The 25,747-nt window shown below is 43.4% G+C and overlaps 2 protein-coding genes across 3 annotated transcripts in view; both read right to left on the bottom strand.

The window, feature by feature from the left end:
• Positions 1-10,056: 10,056 nt before the first annotated feature.
• The window catches only part of SAMD13 (sterile alpha motif domain containing 13), a 58,039-nt gene continuing 42,348 nt past the window's right edge, over positions 10,057-25,747 (bottom strand). For both annotated transcript variants that reach the window (XM_080657286.1, XM_080657287.1), the window contains exon 4: positions 10,057-11,202. In XM_080657286.1, coding sequence (XP_080513412.1) covers positions 11,059-11,202 — 144 coding nt within the window. In that variant the 3' untranslated portion in view covers positions 10,057-11,058. The remainder of the gene's footprint in view (positions 11,203-25,747) is intronic.
• Positions 17,154-17,798, bottom strand: LOC308242580 (dnaJ homolog subfamily B member 6-like; the record flags this gene model as incomplete). The annotated part of the gene is made up of 1 exon (XM_080657058.1): positions 17,154-17,798. The coding sequence occupies one exon, from the start codon at positions 17,796-17,798 to the stop codon at positions 17,154-17,156; it is 645 nt and encodes a 214-aa protein (XP_080513184.1).

The following is a 25,747-nucleotide window of genomic DNA, read 5'->3' as shown; positions in this document are numbered from 1 at the left end:
CCGCCTCCCCCCTTCTCCTTCCCTCACCGCTGTGCCTCCACCGCAGCAGGTGGGTAGCAGATTGGACCCTGCTGGCCAGGGGGAGGGACAGGGTGTGGGAGGTTGGCTGCCGGCCCCAAGACCCTCCTGGGAAAGGGGCCACGTCCGCCGCCACCCACCCTCAGGAGGTTGGCCAGCAGGGGGAGGTTGGCTGTGGGAGTGCACTGACCACAAGGGGGCAGCTCCTGCATTGAGTGTCTGCCCCCTGGTGGTCAGTGCACGTCATAGCGACTGGTCGTTCCGGTTGTTTTGGTCGTTTGGTCTTAATGGTCGCTTAGGCTTTTATATATATAGATTGACTGTATGATGAAGTCTAATTCAATCCTCCATCAACCTTAGGTGACTGGTGTTATGGAAGGATTGCTAGCTTCCCCACAGTATCCATGCTCCTGTCATTTAGCTGGCTACTTGGCTGCCTGAAATGAAGACCACAGTTCCCAACCTCCCTTGCAGGTAGGTATGGCCCAAGGACTACGTTCTTGTTAAAGGGATGTAAGTGAAAGTGCTGTAGGCAACTTTTTTCTGTTTTCTTCTTGGCTGGAATATAGTTGTGATAACTGAAGCTAGAGCAGCCATGTTGGACCTCACAGGGAGATGCACTGAGGATGGTGGAGTAACTCCCCTAGGAGAAGTCTGGGTCCCAGTGATTATGGAGTGATCATACCAACCCTGGTCTGCTTACCTTCAGACCTCATATACATGTTCAAGAATCTCTGTCTTGTCTAAGTTATTGTTATTTGTTTTCTGCTGAAAGTAATCCTAACGGATACACTTGAGCTGTTCTGTCCCAAGGGAGATGTGCTGTGAGTATAAAATACAGTGAATTTTGAAGGCATGAAAAAAAGATTGTAAAGTATATCGTTAATAACTTTTGTATTGATTTCATATGGAAGTGGTCAATTTGGGATATATTGGGTTAAATGTATTATTTAATTCTCCTGTTTCTTTTTACTTTTTAAAATGTGACTACCAGAAAATTCACTGCATATGTGGCTCACATTATATTTTTATTGGACAGTGCCAGGCTGGTGTTGTTTTGCTCTGTCTCTGTAGCTGCCCTTAGAGAAAGATGAGGCACCTGAGGCTGAGAGGAGCCATACAACTTGCCCAAGTTCCCATGTCAAGTAAAGGGTGGGGCTGGATTCAAGTTCAGATTCATCTGGAACAGCCCCAGTGCTTCCACCCACTGCACCACCGTGTATCAGCTAGTGCCACTAAGCTCGGGCACAGGAGAGAGAATACTGTCCCAAACACTACTTTTCAATCGTAGGATATGCTGGCTGCTTGAAAAGTTTTACTAAGTTTCTCTCAAAATTATGTTCATAATCCAATGGGTCTTACTTTCAAATTGTATATTTCCCAGCGTATAAAAATAAAGTGTAATCCCCTGAAAAAAGGGAAGGAAACACAATTAATGGGATGATTCTGCCACCTTTAATTCAGAGAGAAGATGTTTAACTTGAAACCTTTGCATAGATATGGCCCACAGACGACAGAGCTGAAGACCCTTATGGCAGCTCTTTCCCTGGTTGCATTACCTGACTTTTCTGGAAGCTTAAGGCCTCTAAACGCTGTGACCTAAAATGCCCCGTAGGTGATGCCTGGGTGATAGTATGTACTATCTTGTGGCACATGTTCCCTTATCTTGTTGTTTACAGATCTGGCTGCCCGGGCCATAGCCTGCTCCACAAGTAATACATATGTGTAGTATTATTTACACTTTCACTCACTGACCTCTCCCCTACCTGTGCTATGATAAAGGTGACAGGTCTGCCCATGTACTTATTATATGGAGGAGGGGCACATTTTCTATTTGGAGATTGCCTAACATCCCCAGCTTTCCTGATTTCTCCTTAAAGACAACTGTAGTCAGGAACACCCTGCCTAGCTGAGGTAAATAGGCATTGATTAATATAGCTACCTCCTTGCTTTACTCACATGCTCCTCCATTAATCTGCCCCAATGCAAGCTGGACACAACTCTTTCCTTGAGGTTCACAAAGATATAAGACAGCCACAGTCACCAAGTGAACTTGGATGTGATCATTTTAATCTCCTTTTCTCTCTGTGGAACTGCCACTGCTGGCCAGAAATGGTACGCAAGCTATTTAATTGCCTATAGAGCTACAGCATGAAGCTAACGAGCTGCTCGTTAATGCAACCATGGCTCTCTCCCTTCCTCCTGTGGCTTCTATTCCTGGTTTACAAGTAGAATTAACAAGTTTTCTCCTAAGAAGCATATCTGTTCTACAGCAGTCAGCTCTTTGAACGTTTAACTTCCTCCTCCAAATCATTACAGAAAACAGTTAATGGCTCTGTGCCCAGACCTGACCCCTGCAGATCCCATTTGCAATGACCATCACAGGCAGATGAATCACCACCAGTAAGTACTTTTTGTATTTGGCTTCCAAATATGGCAGCGGCTGGGCAACTGTGGGTCATTAGATTTCTCCAAATTAATTTCCTCCACAGATAGATTTCACTATTGCAATGGAAGGACGGTGTGTGCCCCTGATAGGGTACACTGAGCTCAGAGGGACACAGTCCATGTTCACCTGGGATATTTGTGGAGGAGAGAATTAGGAGACTGCCAGCAATGGGTCTCTTTTTCATCATATTCACCATGTCCACTAAGCATCAAAAATGATGCTCATATCTGCTGCATATTCCAATGCAATATGCCAGCTTGTTTTCAATGAAATCTACTTGCAATCTCTAGTTCCTGAATTAACTCACTCTAAGGAGGGTCTTTGTGTGTTCTTTGCTTTATTTTTAGATCAGGGGTCTAAATTTCATCAGACCTTCAGGGGTCCAGACAGTTAATGTAAAACTGTGCACCTGCTGGTTACAAAATATTAGGAATTAAAAGATCGTAATAGCCCAACCAGAGTGGCTCAGTGATTGGGTGTCAACCTATGAACCAGGAGGTCACAGTTCCTGGTCAGGGCACATGCCCGGGTTGCAGGTTCGATCTCCAGTGTGGGGTGTGCAGGAGGCAGGTGATCAATGATTCTCTCTCATCATTAATGTTTCTATCTCTCTCCCTCTCCCTTCCTCTCTGAAATCAATAAAAAATATATTATTAAAAAGATTGTAATAAATGGGAGTTTTCGGCCTCACCTAGAAGAATGCAAATAGTTGTAAAAACATACGCATTCTTCACTGGCCAAAGGAAGACATGTCAGCTTAGATTCCACGGAAAAGCGACCCGTTTGTGACTTTGCCTTTAATTCAATTTATTAAATGTCCTTTTTAGAGTCTGAATCATAGAGGTTCAAATGTGGGGTGGGGAGGGGAGGTGGAGTGGCAAGTACTTTTTAAAAATCCCTTGTGATTCTGATACCCTGTGGGGCCCTTTGGTTGAAAATAATCAAATTCCAACATTAGATTTTATGTGAGAACATAAAAGCTACTGGCATCGAGGCATGCTCACTCCCACTCCTACTCCTGAAGTGCTTCCCCGCGTGGCATGTGTATTTGCTGTACTAGTCGCAGACCCAGGTCACATTAATAAAAATCCAGCGCGATCTAAAAGTGATCCTACTTCTAGAAATATATCCCAAGAAGCTAGTAACACCAATCAGAAAGGGTATATGCACCCCTATGTTCATAGCAGCACAGTTTACAATAGCTAAGATTTGGAAACAGCCTAAGTGCCCATCGACAGATGAGTGGATTAAAAAACTGCTACACAATGGAATACTACACTGCGGTAAAAAAAAAAAAAAAAAAAGGAATTCTTACCATTTGCAACAGCATGGATGGAACTGGAAAGCATTATGCTAAGCGAAGTAAGCCAGTTAGAGAAAGATAAATATCACATGATCTCACTCATTTGTGGGATATAATGAACAACATAAACTGATGAACAAAAACAGATCCAGAGACAGAGAAGCATCGATCAGACCATAAACCTCAGAGGGAAGGCAGGGAAGGGTGGAGGTAAGGGGGAGAGATCAACCAAAAGACTTGTATGCGTGCATATAAGCCTAACCAATGGACACAGACAACAGTGGGGTGAGGGTATTAGTGGGGGGGGTAGTGGGGGGGCAATGGGAGGATAAGGACACATATGTAATACCTTAATCAATAAAGAAAAAAAAAAGAAAAAACATTTCTTTTTTTTTTTTTCCAGTGGTGAGCCCAACACCAATGGCTCATTTTTTTATTTTTTTTTAAATAAATCTTTATTGTTCAGATTATTACAATTGTTTCTCCTTTTCCCCCCCATAGCTCCCCTCTACCCGGTTCCCACCCCACCTTCTGCCCTTACCTCCCCGCACTGTCCTCATCCATAGGTGTATGATTTTTGTCCAGTCTCTTCCTGAACCCCCCCATACCCCTTTCCTCCTGAGAATTATCAGTCCACTCCCTTTCTATGCCCCTGATTCTATTATATTCACCAGATTATTCTGTTCCTCAGGTTTTTAATTCACTTGATTTTTAGGTTCACTTGTTGATAGATATATATTTGTTGCTCATAATTTTTATCTTTACTTTTTTCTTCTTCCTCTTCTTTAAGAATACCTTTCAGCATTTCATATAATACTGGTTTGGTGGTGATGAACTCCTTTAGCTTTCTCTTATCTGTGAAGCTCTTTATCTGCCCTTCAATTCTGAATGATAGCTTTGCTGGGTAGAGTAATCTTGGTTGTAGGTTCTTGCTATTCATCACTTTGAAAATTTCTTGCCACTCCCGTCTGGCCTGCATAGTTTCTGTTGAGAAATCAGCTGACAATTGTATGGGTGCTCCCTTGTAGGTAATTAACTGTTTTTCTCTTGCTGCTTTTAAGATTCTCTCTTTGTCTTTTGCTCTTGGCATTTTAATTATGATGTGTCTTGGTGTGGTCCTCTTTGGATTCCTCTTGTTTGGGGTTCTGTGCGCTTCCTGGACTTGTAAGTCTATTTCTTTCACCAGGTGGGGGAAGTTTTCAGTCATTATTTCTTCAAATAGGTTTTCAGTATCTTGCTCTCTCTCTTCTTCTGGCACCCCCATAATTCTGATGTTGGTACGCTTGAAGTTGTCCCAGAGGCTTCTTACACACTATCTTCAACTTTTTGGATTTTTTTTTCTTTTTGCTTTTTCGGTTGAGTGTTTTTTGCTTCTTTGTATTTCAATTCTTTGACTTGATTCTTGTGTTCCTCTAGTCTGTTGTTGGGTCTCTGTATAATATTTTTTATTTTAGTCAGTGTATGTTTAATTTCTAGTTGGTCCTTTTTCATATCTTCAAGGGTCTCGTTATATTTATTGGCCTTTTCTAGGATATTCTTGAAAAGCCTTATAACTGTGGTTTAGAATTCTATATCCAGTTGTTTGTTTTCCTCCATTTCTTTCGTTTGTGATCTGTTTCTTTGATGCCACATTTTCACTGCTTCCCTGAGTTGGTAGGGTAGATTTGTGTGCTAGGTTTCCTATATGGCCCAGTGGGTCGGCCTCCCCAGTTAACCTGAGGTGGATACTCTTGGTGCACCCCTTTGTGGACTGTGTGTACAACCTTGTTGTAATTAAGTCTTGAGATTGTTGTTGGTATCACTGGGAGGAATTGACCTCCAGGCCAGTTGGCTGTAAGGATCAGCTGTGTCTATGCTGGGAGAAGTTCAGTGCTGGAGACAGCCTTATAGGATTAGACTTGCCAAATTGCAATAGCCTCTGTGCTCAGCTTGGATGGGGTGGAGTCTCAGGGCGGAGCAGACAGTCTTGGCTTCCAGTCAGCCTTGCCCTTGCGCACGCACGCCTCCAGACCTCTGCCTTCCCCGGCTCCCAAGTCTCTGCCCGAGAGTCCAGATTCCCCCCCGTAAGAGCGTGGGTCCCCAGGGGCTCGCCTGGAACTGGGGTTCAGTGCAGTCAGAACTGGGATTCAGTGCAGTCAGGAGCTTCCGACTTCCTTCTGCTAGGGAAAGCCTGTGGCAACCTCCACAGCCTTTGTGCACACTGGCACACGCGCCTCCAGACCCTTGCCCGCAGGGGCTCCCCCGGGTCTCCCCCGGGTCTCTGAGTCTCCGGGTGCCTTTCTCTCTAGCTGATAGTCCAGACTCCCCCTGTATGAGCCTGGGTCCACGGGGTTTCGCCCGGGACTGGGGTTCAGTGCAGTCAGAACTGGGGTTCAGTGCAGTCGGGGGCTTCCTTCCCACTTCCGCCAGAGAAAGTCAGCCACGCTCTCAGCCACCCTTCCTCTCTGCGTACACAAAGACCCTTTGCCATACCTCCAATTCTCTGTGAGCTTTTCTCTTTCCTTCTAGTTGTAGAATTTCCACTCAGCCAGCTTTCCTGTGGTTCTGGATGGTGTCCGTTCTGTCTTTTAGTTGTAGTTTTGAAATTGTTGTGTGAGGCAGCAGTTTAGGTGCTTACCTATGCCGCCATCTTGGTTTCTTTTCCACCAATCAAGAAAAAACATTTCTACAATTCCACCTAGTACTAGGATTTTGCTATGTAATTTGCAATATCCTTCAACACATAAGAGCTTTCTTTACACTGAAATAAAGAATGGACTTTCATTGTTGTGCTGGGAAAAAAAAAAAAATAAAAATAAAACGGAATCAGACGTCTATGGTTTCACCTGCTGTCTGGAGACAAAGGCTGCCTACCTGCTGAATTTCAAGGACTTCCAGCCACTCTCCAGGGCCTATTTGATCACACTGATTCCCCCCTGGACTGGGGGTGGGCGGGGAAAGGAAGGGAAGCAGCTCCAGTTACTGCCAAGGCACTCAGGCTTGCCTGTCAAGGCCTTTCTTCTGGGCTTAAGAAAGGTGGACTGTCTTTAATTTGCCAATATTGCTCGAAAGCTGTCAATGGAGGCTGAGAGGAATGATTTGATTATTTTTGGTTTGCTTTCCTTTCTTTATAAAAAAAATTTATTGGTTAAATGCTTATTTATTGTAGATATGGTGAATGCTGTGGTGGTAATAAGGGAAAACAAGAGAACCAAGGAGCTAATACAAAACTATTAGCTCATTTGCGTGGAGACAAATGAACTCCTATGGCCTGTTTTAGGTGACAAGTAAATAGCAAGGCCACGACCAAATCCTACATCCCATTCAGCTTGTTCTGCGGCCTGCATTCTGACTCCGCTGCTCTCCACAATTTATTGGTGTTAGGGAATGAGAATCCTGCACCCTACCATTTCCCAGACAGAATGTAAGCTATTCTTTTGAGGCCCTACTGGGAGTCATTTTTCATGCAATCGCACATGGACCAATCCTTCTACATCAGCATTTCTCTGCATACCCCACTCTCCTGACCTCAGAATCCTTATTTCCTAGCTGACATCAAGGTTCACAATTTTCTTTATCATTTTATTTATAAAAATATGCACTTTATCAAGCTGTCTTCAACATTGATGGTGATAATACTCTTGCTTCGAGAGAGGGCTGTGAATGTCAAGTGGCCCCCAAATGCCAAAGGAGCAGAGAGATCAAAGACGAGGCAGACAGTCCAGCTGGTTGGTTAATGAGTTTGAAAGAAAACTCAGTGCAGAAATGCAGTCCTGGACAGTAGGATGCTGGGGTCTCCGCGCCCACCCCCAGATACAGGATTTTATGGCTGAAGCCAGGGGTCTGGGTGTCTGGAGAGGAAGATGGACAGTAGTTTGCTTTTCAGTTAAGATAATCCTCCCCACTTTTTTTTTTCTTCTGACAAGCATTTATACAGCAGTCCAGGTGCGAAGCTTAGTTGAATTAGGTTGGGATTAGTGAACAAAGCTTCCAATAGTGGTGAAAGGTGACTGCTATAAAAACAGACTAAAAGGAGTGTGAGCCCAAGTTCAAATCTAGAGAAAAATACAACTAAGGAGATACTTTCAGTGTCATATGCACCAAGTGTTCAATGGCCAGCTGACTGGTGACAGTAAGTCATCCCTCAATATTCTTTCTCTTTTATCTATAGAACTAGTGGACGGGTGCACAAAATTCCTGCACTCGGGGCAGGGGGGCGGGGTCCCCCAGCATGGCCTGTGCCATTATAGTGTGGGAGCCCAGCGATCCATTGCCCCAAAGAGGTAGGCTCTGCCCACCCATCCGGGGCTCCTCAATAGATTGCCCCAAAGAGGTAGGCTGGAGCCAGGGGAGGCCTGTGAACCCCCGGGCCGGGCTGTGGCGGAGGCCTGTGGACCTCCACGCGCCTGCGGACCCCCGGGCTAGTGTAAGGGGGCAGGGACGTGAGCCTCAAGTCCTCGGGCTGGCACATGGGGTAGGGATGTGAGCCTCATATCCTGGGCTAGTGTAAGGGGGCAGGGACGCGAGCCTCACATCCTGGGGCCCATTACTGGGGTCAGGGACACGAGCCTCATGTCTCCAGGCCAGCACAGGGGGCGGGGATGCAGCCTGCTGATCAGTCGTTACGTGATGGCATCCCAACCAATTTACATATTATCCTATTATTAGATAGATAATGGGACTTTTGAATTTTAATTGGGCCCAGGGTCTCTAAGGAAAAAAAATATTTCCACCTCCCTTGCAGCTTAGTTATGGCAATGTGACTGAATTCTGGACAGCAATATATAAGAGGAAGTATTATGAGTAATTTCTTGGAAATGTCCTTAAAGGAAGGAAGTATGTACCTTTCCCCTTTTTCATCTTCCCACTGGTTGGAATTCAAGTGGTGATGGCCAGAGCCAAAACAACCATCTTGGGCTGTAAAATTCTAGGAATGAGTATCATGCATAATAGGGCAAAAAGGAAGGTGGAGTCTGTGTCCCTAACATTATGGGGGACCATACCAGGGAATGCCTGATTCTGGACATTTATAAGCTTCTGTCTTGTTTACATTATCTGTGGAGGTGGGTTAAGAGCAAGGGAGGCAGGTTTTTTAAAAATATATATTTTTTATTGATTTCAGAGAGGAAGGGAGAGGGAGAGGGAGATAGAAACATCAGTGACGAGAGAGAATCATTGATCGGCTGCCTCCCGCAGGCACCCCCACTGGGATTGAGCACACAACCCAGGCATGTGGACTGACCAGGAATGAAACCAAGACGTCCTGGTTCATAGGTCGACATTCAACCCCTGAGCCACACGAGCTGGGCTGGGGAGGTGATTTTGATCACTCACAGCCAAACCCTATTCCAAGCTAATACAGGAGGTATCAGGTGGATGCACAGAAGCAGGGCCTGCACATTCCTCAAACTATCCCTCTGAAGTAGAGGGTTCAATCATTATCACTATTTCACTTGTGGGAAACTCCTTCAGAAAGGTCAAGTTCTTCATTCCAGCGCCCTCCTATATGAGCTCCCGTCCCTTCTTTTCCACCCAGGTCTCCAGCAGGTGCAGTGCTCCCCTTTTATCAGTCTCTCTCCTCATAGCCCTTAACTATATTCTGCCTTTTACTTCCATGTTTCTGTTTGCCGTCTCAGGTAAACTGTGAGAAGTTGGGGAAATAAAATGTCTCTTTTGTGACCCCCTCTCTTACTTACAGCGCAAAACAAAGCACTACTTAGATTTCAGATACTTCATAAACTCCATATTCCAGTTAATCCGGAATGTACCTTTGAACCCCCCTCACTCTACTGTTTCCTGTGTTTTTCACTCTAATCTTCAGACTTTGTATTCTTTAGAGAAATGACCTCCATGGGGGACTGAATTATAACACTCAATAAAACAGTGATTCTTAACTTGAAAAGAAGGAATAGGGAACTTCAGGGAGTCCATTCACTCTTCAAAGTTTTGTATATGGGAATATGAGCTTTTGTCTGGAAGAAGTTTCATAGTTTACATCAGAATTGCCCCCCAAATCATGACCTCCCCTCCTCCCCCTGCGCCACTGACCTACAGCAAAAAAAATTAAATAAAATCTTTGGCTAAAAGAACACCTAAAATATGTTGTTGGGTGGGATAAGAGAAGGAACAAGACATACTTGGACAATTCCATTTGCAAAGAAGATAAATCCACATATAAACCTCATGTTTCTTATGTCTGAAGTGTATTTTTTTAAGGTTTAACTTTCCATGGTTTTAAGAAGTAACCTTAATCCTTAATCCCAATTGCAAAAACAACCAATAGAAAAGATCAAATATACACCAGGAATAAACTGAAGCAATGCTTTATTGCAACCACAAAACACAATCCAACAAGGCATCAACACACAGAGATTGAACAAATGTCTCTTTAAACAGAGATGTAGCAACCCCACCTTTTCAAGTTCTTAAAAACAAGTACTCAAACCAGGAATCAAACAAAGCATTAGAGCAATTTTAAAAATATTACACCATCATGAAGGAATGTATATAAAAATATTCTGTACTAGTAACAAGGCTTTTTGATCTGTAACTCTTGGCAAATTTCTTCAGAAACAAATTATTATAAATACAACCATAAAGTGAAATAATGCTTTCTTCGGAAACAACCAATTTAAAAGCAATTCTATGCAGAAAATACCATTACCCCCTGTGAAAGCCAGCTGAATATGGATGGGTATCCTCAATACACACAGAGTTTTTCTTTTCAGAGCTATGGTTTTGCTTCGAAAGGGGCCAAGATGCATGTTCATTTCAAAAATCGCAGCATATCCCAGTGAAACCTTAATAAGGTCAAGTGGAGGACCCTCTGTAAAAAAGGGTGTCAGCAATTCCATCCCAGTAACACAAGCTCTAAGGAGCAGAGGAACTCAAGGGAGACAGCGATCCCTTTCTCTTTCTCCCCCTCCCCAAGTCTGTAACCAAAACATGCTCATCCCATTAAATTTTTAAAAGAATTTTGGGAAAGCCATCTATGAAGAAACGAAGAATGTCCTTATGACCTCAGAGTTTTTCTGGGGAAGGGTATCTACTCATGTCAAACATTGATTTCTTTGTACTCTCTTTGACAAACTCCACAAAGAAAACCATCCCATCCACCTGTTCTTCTTGCTCCTCCTAGCTGAATTCAGGTCAGCTGATGGATTGCCTAGTCTATCCAATAGGATAACGTTTCATTTGGTTGAAATTCTTACATATACACATGTATGTATCCTGTTTACAAAGTTTCATCACATGAAACCAAATTATGTCATTATGTATTTTTGAGGTCTGAGACCCCAATTTGACTGTACTATGAGGAGTTGTTCTTTAAATGCTTTGACTGCAGAGGTTTTACATGATACTCGTAGATTTTCAGAGCAGGCCCCAACTTTAACTGAAGTCCTGTCAGCACATCATTTCTTGTCATCAATAGCAGGGATTTTCCATCAATTTCCTATAATGGAAGCAGAGAGGAAAGTCAACATGTAAGTCCAAAAGCTCAAGAATAATGAAACAAAAAGGAAGTTCAAAGGAAAAAGTCATATAGATTGTCTCCAAGCTAAAATCATTACTTGTTCACTTATGCCAAAATGGGGAAAAAATTGAATCTTCTATTTTTATCTTCCATCTTCTATTTTTAGATTAAATACAATTGGTAACTGTTCTTGTTTTCAAGATCACATCACAAATATCTTTAAAAACTGACAGTAAGCTTGGAGTACATACCCTTAAGGATCAAAAATATTGCTTCCAAAAGGAATAATGACACTTTCCACTTATAAAATACTAAAGGCCCGGTGCACGAAATTCGTGCATGGGGGAGAGGGGTGTCCCTCAGCCCAGCCTGCACCCTCTCCAATCTGGGACCCCTCGAGGGATGTCCGACTGCTCGTTTAGTCCTGATCCCGGTGGGCCTGCCAGCCTGATCACCCCCAACCACTCCCCTGACAGCCTGATTAATGCCTAACTGCTCCCCTGCCTGCCTGTTTGCCCCTAACTGCCCTCCCCTGCTGGCCTGGTCACCCCTAACTTCCCTCCCCTGCCGGCCTGGTCACCCCTAACTTCCCTCCCCTGCCGGCCTGGTCACCCCTAACTGTCCTCCCCTGCAGGCCTGGTCACTCCTAACTGCCCTCCCCTGCAGGCCTGAATCCCCCCCAATTGTCCTCCCCTGCAGGCCTGGTCCCTCCCAACTGCTCTCCCCTGCTGGCCTGGGTCCCTTCCAACTGCCTTTCCCTGAAGGCCTGGTCGCCCCCAACTTCCCTCCTCTGCCAGCTTGGTCACCCCTAACTGTCCTCCCCTGCAGGCTTGATCGCCCACAACTGCCCTCCCTTGCAGGCCTGGTCCCTCCCAACAGCCCTCCCCTTCTGGCCATCTTGTGGTGGCCATCTTGTGTCCACATGGGGGCAGGATCTTTGACCACATGGGGGCAGCCATCTTGTGCATTGAAGTGATGGTCAATCTGCATATTACTCTTTTATTAGATGGGATAGAGGCCTGGTGCACAGGTGGGGGCCAGCTGGTTTGCCCTGAAGGGTGTCCCGGATCAGGGTGGGGGTTCCCTTGGGGCGTGAGGCAGCCTGGGCGAGGGGCCTGTGGTGGTTTGCAGGCTGGCCACACCCCCCGGCGACCCAAGCGGAGGCCCTGGTATCTGGGGTTTATTTATCTTCTACAATTGAAACTTTGTAGCCTGGAGCGGAGCCAAGCCTTCTGCTTGCTCTGTGGCGGCAGCCATTTTTTTTTTGGATTTATGTATCTATTATAATTGAAACTTTGTAGCCTTAAGCGGAGGCCTGGGTGGCCAGGGCTGCAGAAGCTTGGCTTCCTCCATTGCCACGGCCAACCCTAGCCTCTTGCTCTTTCCAGCTCCGTGGCTGCCGCCATTTCTGTTTGGGTTTATGTATCTTCTATCATTGAAACTTTGTAGCCTTGAGTGGAGGCCTAGGCTGGCAAGGGCAGGCGGAAAGCTTGGCTTCCTCCATTGCCGGGGAAACCCAAGCCTCCCTCCTGCTCTCTGTGGCCGTAGCCATCTTGGTTGGGTTTATTTGCATATTCGCTCCTGATTGGCTGGTGGGCATGACTTGTGGGCGTGGCTTGTGGGTGTAGCAGAGTGATGGTTAATTTGCATATTACTCTTTTATTATATAGGATACTAGAGGCTCGGTTCATGGAATTCGTGAATGGGGAGAAGGTGGGGTCCCGCAGCCAGGCCTGTACTCTCTTGCAATCCGGGACCCCTCGGGGGATGTCCAACTGCTGGTTTAGGCTCGCAGGGAGTGGCAGTTGGACATCCCTCTTGCAATCCAGAACTGCTTGCCCCTAACCACTCGCCTTCCTGCCTCCCCGCCCCTAACCGCTCCCCTGCCTGCCTGTCTGCTTGCCCCTAACCACTCGCCTGCCTGCCTGCCTGCTCACCCTTAACTGCTCAGCCTGCCTGCCTGCCTGCCCCTAACCACTCGCCTGCCTGCCTGCCTGCTCACCCCTAACCGCTCACCTGCCTTCCTGCTCAGTGTGCATCATAGTGACCAGTCGTTCTGGTCATTCCACTGTAATGGTTGCTTAGGCTTTATATATATAGGTTATAGTTTATGCAGAATTTTGGGTACTTAGTTCCTAAAATAACTCTATAAATTAGGACAGGCAGGGATTATCATCTTAACTTTACAGGCAAACCAAGAATCAAGATTAAGAAGTTAGGAAAGGATGGCATAGGATTTGAACTCTCATCTGTCCTAAGCCAATGTTCTTTTCATAACTCTACCTGTTTCTCTTGACACTTAGAAGTAAATATGTGTTGTTTAGATGGACCACTGGGTACTTAGGTTTTCTGGATTCTTGTCAATCACAACAGTGGACATTGGAAAAATGACTCACTCACTCTGAACTTCTTTCCTGCCCTTTAAAAGGAGAACCATCCTGTCTCAAACTAAAAATCAAGCTCTCATGCTGAGGGCCCCACCACACTTCCTCTTAATGGATCCTTGAGATTCCAAATAAGATAGGAGGGGCAGAGCTCTGCCCAACACAAATTCCTCCTCTGTTCTCACAGTTCACTTCCCATACCCTTCAGATACCCAACCAGGTATCCTGCACCCCAGCTACCCTGGAGACTACAGAGCTTTGAGGTAAATAAAAATGGGCTTCTCATGCAAGATATGAGGACACGGAGTGTTGAAAGTGGTGTGAAACTTTTGGAAAGGAAACACTGAGAATGCTGACTGCACCTTGTTTTTGTTATCACTTAATTGTGGGAAGAAGCTGAACTAGCTTTTAGGGAACCTGAAAGAGATGAAGCAGCTGTGCATGCTTGGTAAGCCTCGACACATCTGTTTCATCATTCTACCCACGTACATCTGTACCCGCACCCTCCACTGATGGACAGACAAGGGGACACAATTTGCACCAGGAAGAGATGACACTGCTTTCATTACCATACAACTGTAGCTACATAAAACTGTGACTCCCTCCTACATCATGACCAAGGGGGCCATTCCTTCAAACTCTGTCATGTACTTTGCTATGCTGGGAAGAAAATTTGCTTTGAATGACTGTGTGGGAGAAATAGCACTGGTCTAGGGGGCTGGAGAATCACCCACTCTGTGACCTTAGGCAAGTGTCTTCCTCCTCTCTCCTCGGTGGGTAATAGGAGGTATGGGATTTAGACAGGATTCCATGAGATACCACCTTTGCAAATGCTCCCTGAGCTATAAGTTATACAATTACTTATCATTATTCTTTCAAGGAACTATGGTCCTCATTCCAAATACCTAACATGAACCACAGCAAAAGGACAAGGAATTACTTCTAACTAGTCTGTGGTGTTTCTGAGTGTTGGAAACGGTTATTTCGTTATCTACTAGAAGACAAAATGTCCCCCATTAATATGTAGGAGACAACTATTCAAAATCATAGCGCGTAACAAAGCAATTTGTTGACAGGGCAATTGGAAAATTAAGGACATAGGGATGGAATTTCCAATTCTAAAGTATTTTACTTCTTTTTCAGCAGCTAGTAATCCCAAAGATGGCCCATCAGTCAAATCTGCAAGTATGAGAGTTGGCAGAGGAGCTTCCGACACCTGGAAGTCACGGTAGCTGTTCTGAAGGCACTGTGAGATCACAGGAATCTGAGTCACAGGTCACTTCAAAGCTCATGCTCTCGTTTACGCACTGAGATGACACAGACCTACTTGGAATGCTTTAGAAAGCCGCCAAGCCCTTCCTGCTCTCCATCTTTCCTTTGCTGGTGTCTGTTCCTACTTCACTTATTACGTATTTCAAACAGGCACCAGGAAGAGATGACACTGCTTTCATTGCTATACAACAAGAAAACTTCCTTGATTAACTGAAAGTGAATTTTAAAAAATCTTTGCTGGCAAAAAGTCCTACAACTCAGCATTTCTGTCAAAAGCCAAGTATGTCTGTGAAAAATGCTGAAATTGGGATTTTATTTGAGACAAAATGGAAAATCATATTCCACGCTCCAATTTGATTTTACCTTTGTTCAGTAGCCACACTGCAATTCACCTCGGACTAGGGTTCAAAAGAAAGCTCTACTCAGAAATCCTCATTTTAAAACTTTGGAAATGAATAGAGTTCAACAACAGAACTTTCCTATTAAATCAAACTATAACAGCTCAGATGAATGGGAGTAGAATACAGCATAATGGAAATGTGAGCTTCTAGATCACACCACAGTCTGAACCTTGTCTCCACAACTTACTGTATGACACTGGGTAAGGGACCTAACTTCCCTAAGCCTCAGTTTCCTCACTTGTGAAATGGAAGTAAACCCCTGAAGGATTTTGGAGATAAAAAGTGATGCATTCATGTAAGGCAACCAGCACAGTGCCAGACTTATAGGAGACTCTAAATGCCTACTAAGTGGAAATGTGCGGGCTTTGAAAGAAAAGAGATATATTTCTATTCCGAATTCCATCTTCTGCTTCCTCTCTGGAAGAGTGCTCTCTGCCTGAATGCTGCCCTTGGCCAGAGGGATGCAGGAATATTCCTGTTCAAGTTTTAAAAATTTATTAAAATTTTAAAAATTCAAAGACTCATAAAACATTTGTCTCATAAAAATCGCAAACACAGGAATACTCCTTGAATTAAGAAAGCTACTCATTTGTTATGTAACATGTATAAAAGTTTGCCGGTCTGCATGGTGCACTAGAATGAGTCTGAGAGTGGAGACTGGAATACAGGAGTTCTAATGCAGACTCCAGCAGTAACTCTCCACAAGGAACCAGTCTCCTGGACCCCATTTATTTAGTATAAATGAAGAGGATGAAGTGTGACCAAATCCCATGATTGCAGGTATATCATGATTAAAGCCCAAATAAAAAGATAATTCATATCTTGGGATCCTGTTCATATATCTGTGTTAAAGGGATAATCATTTGCTAGTTTCAGTGAAACTTTTAACATTACCTCTGTCTTCTGTCTTCAGGGAAGAATAACCAAGTGCCTATTGGGCAATAATATTAAAAATGTTTGCAGACTTAAGTTCCAGCAGGTACTCATGCATGGAAGTAAAGCTTAGAGATGACAGGTATACATTTCCAATCAGGACAAGACCCTAGATCTAAAAATAAATGAGTAGGAACCACAGGTGTTATAACTGGGTAGACAAGCATGTTTTAGAGCAAGACACTATTTTATTGCATACTAGGTTGGGCCAAGGACAAGTTACTTGATCTCTCTAAACCTCACTTTCTTATCTATATCATGGGGGGAAAGTAGCTACTGTATTTCACTATTGAAGTATTATTGAGGTAACACATGTGAAGTAGAATTCCTGACATCTGCTGAGCACTCAATAAATGCTAACTACTAAAAAAGTATGTGAAAAATCTTTACCCATTTACTTTTCACTCTTTCTCTCTGCAAGCAATCCACACCTAGGTAACTCTTTCAATTGAGCCTAAATTTGATATGGTGCATTGGAAATGTATAAGAAAGAAGATGAGGTGGGAACAGAAGAAGCCAACAGAAAGGCTAGAAAGAGAAAAAGAGGGATCATCAAGAAAGTGGCACAATAGCGAGGTAGAGGAGGAAAAGAGCTGAAGACAAGTCAATGGGGTTTATGATGGTAGGACCGTGACTCAGAAGGTCATATTCATGGTGGTGGTCTCTACTGTCCCAAATATAGTGCAGGGGAAAAGAAGAGTCAACTTAGAATCAAAAGCCTTGGTCCTTAATTTAAGGTCAAACCGTGCTGCTTCACAGTTCTTTATGTAACATATGGCCCATTATTGTCCTCCTCTGTAAAATGAGATGTTGGGACTAAGCTGACCTCTGTCCATTCCAGTTCAACACACTCTCAGATTCCAACTCTGGTCTCTGATAAGCATCAGACTCACCAGCGTCACAGGAAAGACTGCCTGTAAAAAAATATCGCAGCAACTCCTTACCAATGGCGTAGAGGAAGCTGATGAAATGGACTTTCTTCTTCCCCTTCAGTCTTCTCTCTCACATTTTCTCGAACTTTCTTTGTAACAACTCTCTTGCCATTCACTATCTGGCTACAAGTGGTGACCAGTCTAAAGTTTCCCATTCCACTGCTTACAAAGGGAACAAATTTCCCAGAGGAAGGGGAACCTGGCCTGGAGCCTAGGGATACAAAAGTGGAAAAACCTGTGTCCAAAATGGGGGTCACATCAAAAAAGGAAGAGTGGAATCTCCTGGCTCTACCCACATGGCCAGTGGGGAAACAATCTCCCGAAAAGCGGTCTTCATCTTCAAAGACATTGTGAAAGCCACAGTGTGGCCTCTCAAACCACAGTTCCTCCTTCAAATCATTTTTGTCTCTGCCGTCTCCTCTATTTTCCCTTTTGATGTGGTTCCTTCTGGACTTGTCATAGTTGTTGCGTTTCTCGGCATCAGACAAGACTGCATAGGCCTCAGCTACTCGTTTGAATTCCTCCTCAGATGCCTTTTTGTTTTCTGGGTTCTTGTCTGGGTGTACCTGAAGAGCTAACTGGTGATAAGCCTTCTTAATATCAGAGGAGGAAGCATTTTGAGGCACCCCTAGTACTTTGTAATAATTCACCATGTTTCTTTAAAGGATCTTTCCTCACCAAGACAGAGTTTATTTTCTGAAGAGTTTCCATATGATTTTGAAAAGGAAGATGGTGAACTACTCAAGTCTATACCAAGATCCTTTGAATCTTATCACAGGGTTCCTGGAACAAAGTCTCTTTTGGAAGAAATTCCTCTTTGCTTAGGTGTCCTTTGCAGTGCCTCCTCCCCTTCCTGCCCTCTGCAGCTCATTGTGGGTGGAGTAATTGTGATGGAACATTATTAGCCAATGACTCTTGGCTGATGCTGTGCTTGCCTTGTATTCCTATTGGTGGAAAATTTGGGGTGGGTAATATACCTGCTGGGGAGATTTCACCTAATTTTAAAAAATATATATTTTTATTAATTTCAGAGAGGAAGGGAGAGAGAGAGATAGAAACATCAATGATGAGAGAGAATCATTGATCGGCTGCCTCCTGCATGCTCCCACTGGGAAGAGAAGCTAAGAGAAAGGCTAGAAAGAGGAAAAGAGTGATCATCAGGAAAGGTGGAAAAATAGTGAGGTAGAGCAGGAAATTGAGCCTACAACTTGAGGAATGTGCCCTTGACCGGAATTGAACCCAGGACCCTTCAGTCCCCAGGCTGACACTCTATCCAAACCAGCTAGGGCAGATTTCACCTAATTTAAAAATCCAACACTGAGAAGCTTGTTAACAGGGAGAGAACATTTGTGTGGCTCTAAAAAGAAGTCTTACCTCATTTATTAAAGTAACAGCCTGAAGCAAAATGGGTCTTGCACTTAAATCAGGCACAAAATTTGTTTTGGATCATTTGAGCTAATGCCTTCAGTGACTTAATGGGTATCTTTCTGTATTATTTAATATTTGCTGCTGGCACAAAGTGAGTGATAAAGGGGTTCTAGCTCACAAAAAATCTTGCACACATTTTTGATGAAGGAAAAAGTATGAAATTCAGTTCATCAAATGAAGTAACTGGGTTATAGAGATGTCTGCCTAGATTTTAAAAAAAGAGTAGGTTTAAGGAACAGAATTAGAAATGAATGATGCCCATGCACGATCAGATAATGCTTCTTCATTTCAGTTGCTTTTTTAAAGTTAGCCTTTTTGAAATTTCTCTCTGTATTTAACTAAGTAACAATAGCACAACAAGAAATGCTTTAAAAATGGCTTTAAAGTTCAAGTGTAGTGAAGGCTTCTGGTTGCTTTTTTCCTAGGACACACAACTGCACATTTCCTAGACTTCCTTGCAATTTGGTGTGGTCATATGACCACATTCTGGCCAATGAAGGGATTGATGTGCACTTCTCTCAGGTCTGGCCAATGAAACCACCTACGTGAACTCCTCCTTGCTCTCTATCCTTATAACAACTAGATATCAATGCCCAGATAATCTTGAAAACTTCTGGTTGAAGATGAGAGAGCCTCCATCTAGGATCCTTGAATTACTGTGAAGCAGACACCCCTACTATGGACTATCTATATGATCAAGAAATAAACTTCTACTTTAATTAAGTCATTATACATGTTTTCATCTACTTGTGCCAGCAGTTAGCCTACTCTAATACACCAATCATTTCTACAACTTCACCTTCACTCTTAGAGCCTACCCGTATACTGTCATCAACCAGAAGAGTCTTACCTCTACAACACTGAAAGTTAAATATCTGTTCTCTCACTCCTCACTCCCATTATTCCCACCTTTTCATTTCAACTCCACTTTCTCTAGGGTCAAGAGTCCCCTTAGGATCCTCTTTCATACTAAGTCTGCACCCTCTGGTTGGCCCTCTTAGGCTATTAGCCCTCTACTCTGCTCAAGCCACAAACACCCCATCCAGGAGCAATGTAGCTTTTCTGACTTCTATACATGGTACCGCTGAGGGGGGAAATCAAGAAATCATGAAGATGAAACATTATACTTGTGCAGTGTACCAGTATCATCAGGTGTAGAATACCTTAACAGTTCTCTTATTTATCCTTGGTCAGCTCCCTCTTCCATTTCCCTTGGTGGTCATTCTTAACCTTCATTTGCTCTTCTCTAGTTCTTCATTAAAATTCTACCCATCCTGTCTACTCTAAGCAGAGGAACTTACCTCTTGTTTAACAAAGGAAATAGAGACTTTTAGGAACTACCTTAATGTCCCTGAGGATGAGGGCAATTATAGCTGTATCTACATACATCCTCACCTATGCCCCAGAGCATTGGAAGGATAGGAAGGATACAGGAAGATATCCTTGTCTTGCTCAGAATTAATCCCTTCATATTCTTTTTGTTAAAAAAATAAAATAATTGAACTTATTTGAACCACCATGTATATTATGGCTGACATTACATTGTATTGTGGTAAAATATATATAACATGAAATATGCCAGTTTAACTATTTTTACATGTATAATTCAGCATGAATTACATTTGCAATGTTGTATAATTATCACCACTATTTTTCAAACTATATTACATTTGCAATGTTATATATTATCACCTTAAACAGAAAATCCATTAAGTAATAACTGCCTCCTCCTTCTCAGCCCTTGATAACCTCTAAAGTACTTTGTGTATGTATAAATTTGCCTATTTTAGATATTTCATATACTAGTAAATGGAATCCAGACACTATTTGACTTACTTTACTTAGCATGTTTTCAAGGTTCATCCATGTTGCAGTATGTATCAGAAGTTCCTCCCTTTTTATGCCTGAATAGTATTCCATTGTCTGTATATACCACGTTTTGTTTATCCACTTATCTGTTCATGGACACTTGGGTCATTTCCACCTTTTGGTGATTGCTAATAATGCTGCCATGAAGATTGTGTGCAAGTATTTTCAATTCTTTTGTGTGAAATTTCTGGGTCATGCAGTAATTTTACACTTAACTTTTTGAAGAACTGCCAAACTGTTTTCCACAGCAGCGACACCATTTTGTATTCCAACCAGCAATGCATGAGGGCTTCAATTTCTCCATATCCTTACCCCTCCATACTCTTTTGATCTCATCCCTTTCCTTATCCTCAGGGAGTTTTGCTTCATTTAACTGTCCTCAATTTCACTCAATTTTAACCTGTCCAATTCTTTTGGTTGCTTTCCTGCATGTAAATCAGATTGTCTCCTCTCCCATGAGAAAAGAGACCTCATGCTTAAAGGACCCTCCAGCTACTGGTTCTTCCTCCATCTGCCTATGTCCTATGTCTCACGTCTCACTCACTCAGCATCGTTCATATTCCTCCCTCCAACTCCATTGTTATGCACAAGCTCCATTGGGCTTCACCTTTTTGAGGTATTTGGCCTTGTTAATCATTGCATTTTCCCTGAAACTCTTCCCTTTATGAGTTTCTATACAACCTCTCATTACTGGTTCTCTGCCCACCTCCCTGAGTATTCTTTGTCAGTTGCTTTTTCTAGTTGCCTTTCTTCTCCTATCAAAACTGTGGTATTCTCCTTGGCCTTTTTCTAAGATCCCTTTCCAAATGCCTCTCTCATTCTTAATCTCTCCTATGAATGCTGATGACGCTCACATTTCTGTTTCTAGGCCTTACTTGTCCCCTGAGCTGTATACTAGATATATCCACTTACAGGCCCTCACATTTGATGCAGCCCAAACTGTGGTCATTACAGCCCTCTAAAATTTCCCCACAAGCATCCTGGTTAACGGCAGTACTTTATAACCACCAAACTGGAAACCTGGCAGTCACCCAAGTCTCCATGGCCTCCCACCTGTGAGCACTGAGCTCAGTCCTGGGGCTATCGCAGAGAACCAGGATGGGACAAATCTTCAATCTCCACTGTTAATGATCCACTAAATTATTCTGACTGCCTTCCTAGACTCCAATCTATCTCTTACTTTCCATCCCCAATGGAACTATTATAGCATCTTTCTCGCCTTTGGTCTCCATGTCCTCCAAGCCACTCTCCACACTACCACTAGACTGATCTTTCAAAAACACAAATCTCATTATGGCACTCCCCACTTACTATCCTTTCTTAGTGCATGACAGGCAAAGTCCTCTTCTTCCAAGCAAACCAGACTGTCTGTTAGCTGGACCCCTATTTACCTTTCAGTCCAATCCCTTGGCATTCCCTGGACCACTCCTCTTACTCCAAGGTATTTGGAGTTCTCAAGATAAACTATGTTATTTCATGTCCCCATGCTTCGGTGTTTGATCCTTCCTCTGCCCGAAATCCTCTGTGCTTTCTTCAAATGGTTCTCATACCTATAATGGTTTCAGGTGGCTTTTTATTAAACTAAAAGAATACTTACAATAATTATTTTACCATAACAGTCTTATATTTATTTTAATGAATGTTAGAAAAAGCTGTAACAACCATGGAAACAATGTAAATAAGCCAAAGAAGCACCAGACATCTGTCTATATCATAATGTCTTACAGCTGTTCTCATTTCAAGTGAATGACTTAAACAACCTTTTAGGATTTTTGGTTTATGACAATCTATTTCAATCAAGAATTCAAAAGATTCTTTCCTATCAGTTTCACTTTCAATTATCTTGGCCATTTTCTTATTTGCTTTTTAAGTCTTTTCTAAGTTTTTATGGGCTGAAAGGACATATTGGCAGAGTTTGAGTTGACACTTCCTGTGTTCATTATGCTACAAAATATTTTAAGCATTTCAGAAGCCTTCAATTGTGAAGAAATATCTATCAGGTAGCAGAACACCTTGACTATTTTCAGTACCTAGTACTATGAAATGCTGATAAAGTAATAATAGTTATTTCCAATTTGTGGGGTTTCAGCTGGTCTGATTCAGAGCTAGATTTACCATGAAGCTAATGAAGCTTAAATTTTGCCTCAGCAATTGTGTGTTCATAATTTTGTACCCCCCAGGTGGTCTGCTAGAATTGTGTAAGCTTTAGACACCCCTCCCCCCAAAGCCTGGCTTTGTCCTGGGTCTTATTAGAAACTAGAGGCCTGTGCACAAATTTGTGCACAGGTGGGGTCCCTTGGCCTGGCTGGTGATCAGGGCCAATCGGGGGTGAGGGGGGTGGGGGGGGTGGAACCGGCGGCCAGGGTGAGGGACCATGGGAGGTTGGCCAGCCGGGGGGAGGGACTGCAGGAGGTTGGCCAGCCGCAGGAGGTTGGCTGTGGGAGCGCACTGACTACCAGGGGACAGCTCCTGCATTGAGCATCTGCCCCCGGTGGTCCATGTGCATCATAGCAACCAGTCGACCGGTCGTTCAGTCGTTTGGTCACTTAGACTTCTATAGATATAGATTATCCATCTGAAATCACCACCGTTGAAATCCTTCTGGCTATGACTTAGAACACATTCTCGGGGTTGCTCTGACAGGCTTCCCCACTCGACTACTCCATCTGATGTGGTTAGTGCTACTTGGCACTTTGTAGCAGTAAACATTTTTACTTTTATTTATTATGTCAGTGGCTTTAGAAACATATCAAAATTTAACCAAAAGTCATCTGAAAAGAAATGCCAATCTCTGCATTTCAAATTAATGGCTTAAACAACCAGTCAGGCATTTCAGAGTGAAATACTGTTCTTATTTGGTTTGGGGAAAGTGAGGAGATAATAGAGAGTAAAATTAATTTGTCACCTTGAGTTGCATATTATTTTGTCATGATGCTCTGAGAAAAAATTATCTCAGTGATACATACTGTTCTTAAAACAGGTTCAATGATGTCACTTACTTAAAAGTTTGAGGAATCTGAACAATGTGAATTATATCACATTGATTGAATGGCAGATCTTCTTCAGAGTATGTATTCAGTATATATGAGTATGTGAGTCAGAAAAAGATAGAAATGAAGTGACTACACTACAAAAGGGCAGAACTATCTTTGTGGTTTGCAGTTGGCATCCAGTTTAAGTGGTAAAGTTGCTGAACTGTATTGCTAGAATGCCTCCACTGGCCACTGAAGTATTGTCAACAGAGTTGGCTTTACACCAAAGAACAGTGCTCATTTAGCCTTCAGAGTTTAAAAAAAATGAATCTGATCCTCATTGTTCTGTGTGAGGAAGGTGGCAATGTTCTTGAATTAGCTTAGTTAAAAGGTTTTCTCTTAAAAACTAAAGCTCTTAGAAAAGTAAAATTTCTAAAGTTTTTTTTTACTCTTAAAAACCAGTGACCTATATCCAGGGGCAAATGCCAATTTGTTATCATCTAGTCACGAAAATTCAGCTGTGTATACAGCAGCTGAAATGGTTCTGTGTCCTATGCTGTGCCTAAAAGCATACTTCATGAGGGCAAGTTCTAAGATAACAATTGACTATTAAAGCAGGAGCTTGGAGCATATTCTGCTTGGTTAACTCCACAATCACTATAGAAATCTGAGTCCTAGAAAGGCAAACCCTCCAGGATCACTCAGTAAGTGAGTCAATCAGGAGAAAAGAAACCAGGAGTCAAGACTCTCACGCATGCCCCTCACCACGGCCTAAGAGTCTGTCTGTTAGAAGACACGTGGGAAAACGGTCACCACGCCACCATGTCTGTGGGAAAGAGAGACAGGAGTGACAGTGCTGGAATCGCTGCCCTCTTTAGGAAGGGCTCCCATTGCCTCCTGCTCTGATGGGCCAGTGAACCCTTTGAGCACAATGTTAACACAGCCAGTGAACCCAACTCCCTTGATGACACAAACCACATGCCAACCTGAGAGAGAATGACATCACTGATCATAAAAGGAGACTGGCCAGAACAGTAACACAACCCAACACACACACACTATGGACACTAGATCATTGCTATGGGTGTAGACAGGGCGTTGTGCAGGAGCCTAGGCCTTCCCTTTGACAGTTCTTTCGGCCTATAGCTGTTGCTCACACAAAAGGCTCAAAAGAGGCTTGCCAGAAGAAAACTTCATGGAGATAACTGTACCAGAGGGAAGCTTAATGGAGATAACTGGAGGTGAAGCACAGAGAAAAGGAGGTTACACAAAGATCACCAGCTTATTCCAGCTGCCTCTCCATACCACAGGAACATAGGACACCATTCCTGTCTTTTGGACGAATGTCATTCAACGAACTGACATCTTCCAATGGAGCATGCTGCTAGAAAACTACATCAAGTCTAGTTGCTAAGGCAACCCAGTATCTAGATGTGTACTGTGAGACCACACCATGAAGACAGACACTCTCCTTAAAGTCAGCCCATCTGAGTGGGGATATGTCTGGCATCAGTGTCAGTGCAGACTGCTATAACAAGACACCACAAACTGGGTAGCTTAAACAACAGAAATTTATTTTTTATAGTTCTGGAGGCTAGAAGTTCAAGATCACAGTGGCAACGTGGTTAGGTTCTTGTGGAGGACCCTTTTCCTAGCTTGCAGATAGCTACCATCTTGCTGTGCCCTCACATGGCAGAGAGAAGGAGCAAGCTTTCTGTTCCCTTCTTTTCAGGGCACTAATCCCATTATAAGGGTTCCATCTTCATGACCCATCTAAATCTAATTATCTCCCAAAAGCCCCTAATGCCATCACATTGGATTTAAGGTTTCAACACACACATCTTGGGGGGTCACAAACATTCAGCCCATAAGACATAGCCATGAAACTAAGCTCCCACATCATTGGCAACCGTACTATCCTTTCTGGACTTGGCCTTTTCTGAGGTGGTTTAGGGGATGCTCTCCATGTGTTCCTGCTTACATTTAAGGCAGGGCAAAGCCTTCCCTGAGGATATTTAAGGATCTGCCTGCTGTGACCTAGAAGATGTGCCTGGGAAGGTCACGTGTTTGGGCTGGGGGTGGCCTGCAGTTTTCCCATCCAGAAGGAACTTGGTGAGTCACTGCTGACTGCTTGAGGTTCATTGCCAGGAAGGTCCTTGGAGGTGAAGCACTGAAGGCCTCTGAAGCATGATGACGGCGGAGGGAGGTTAATGTGGTGGAGGATCCTAACCCTCAGTCCTCATGAAAATCACAGCAGCTACTTGTCTTATCAGCCTGAGCCTGCTCAGTAACTCCCTTTTCAGCCTCTTTTAATGAGCAGAGGAAAGGCAATG

Source organism: Plecotus auritus (assembly GCF_963455305.1).
Source record: "Plecotus auritus genome assembly, chromosome: 2".
NCBI lineage: Eukaryota > Metazoa > Chordata > Mammalia > Chiroptera > Vespertilionidae > Plecotus > Plecotus auritus.
This window is presented reverse-complemented; position numbering and strand designations above follow the sequence as displayed.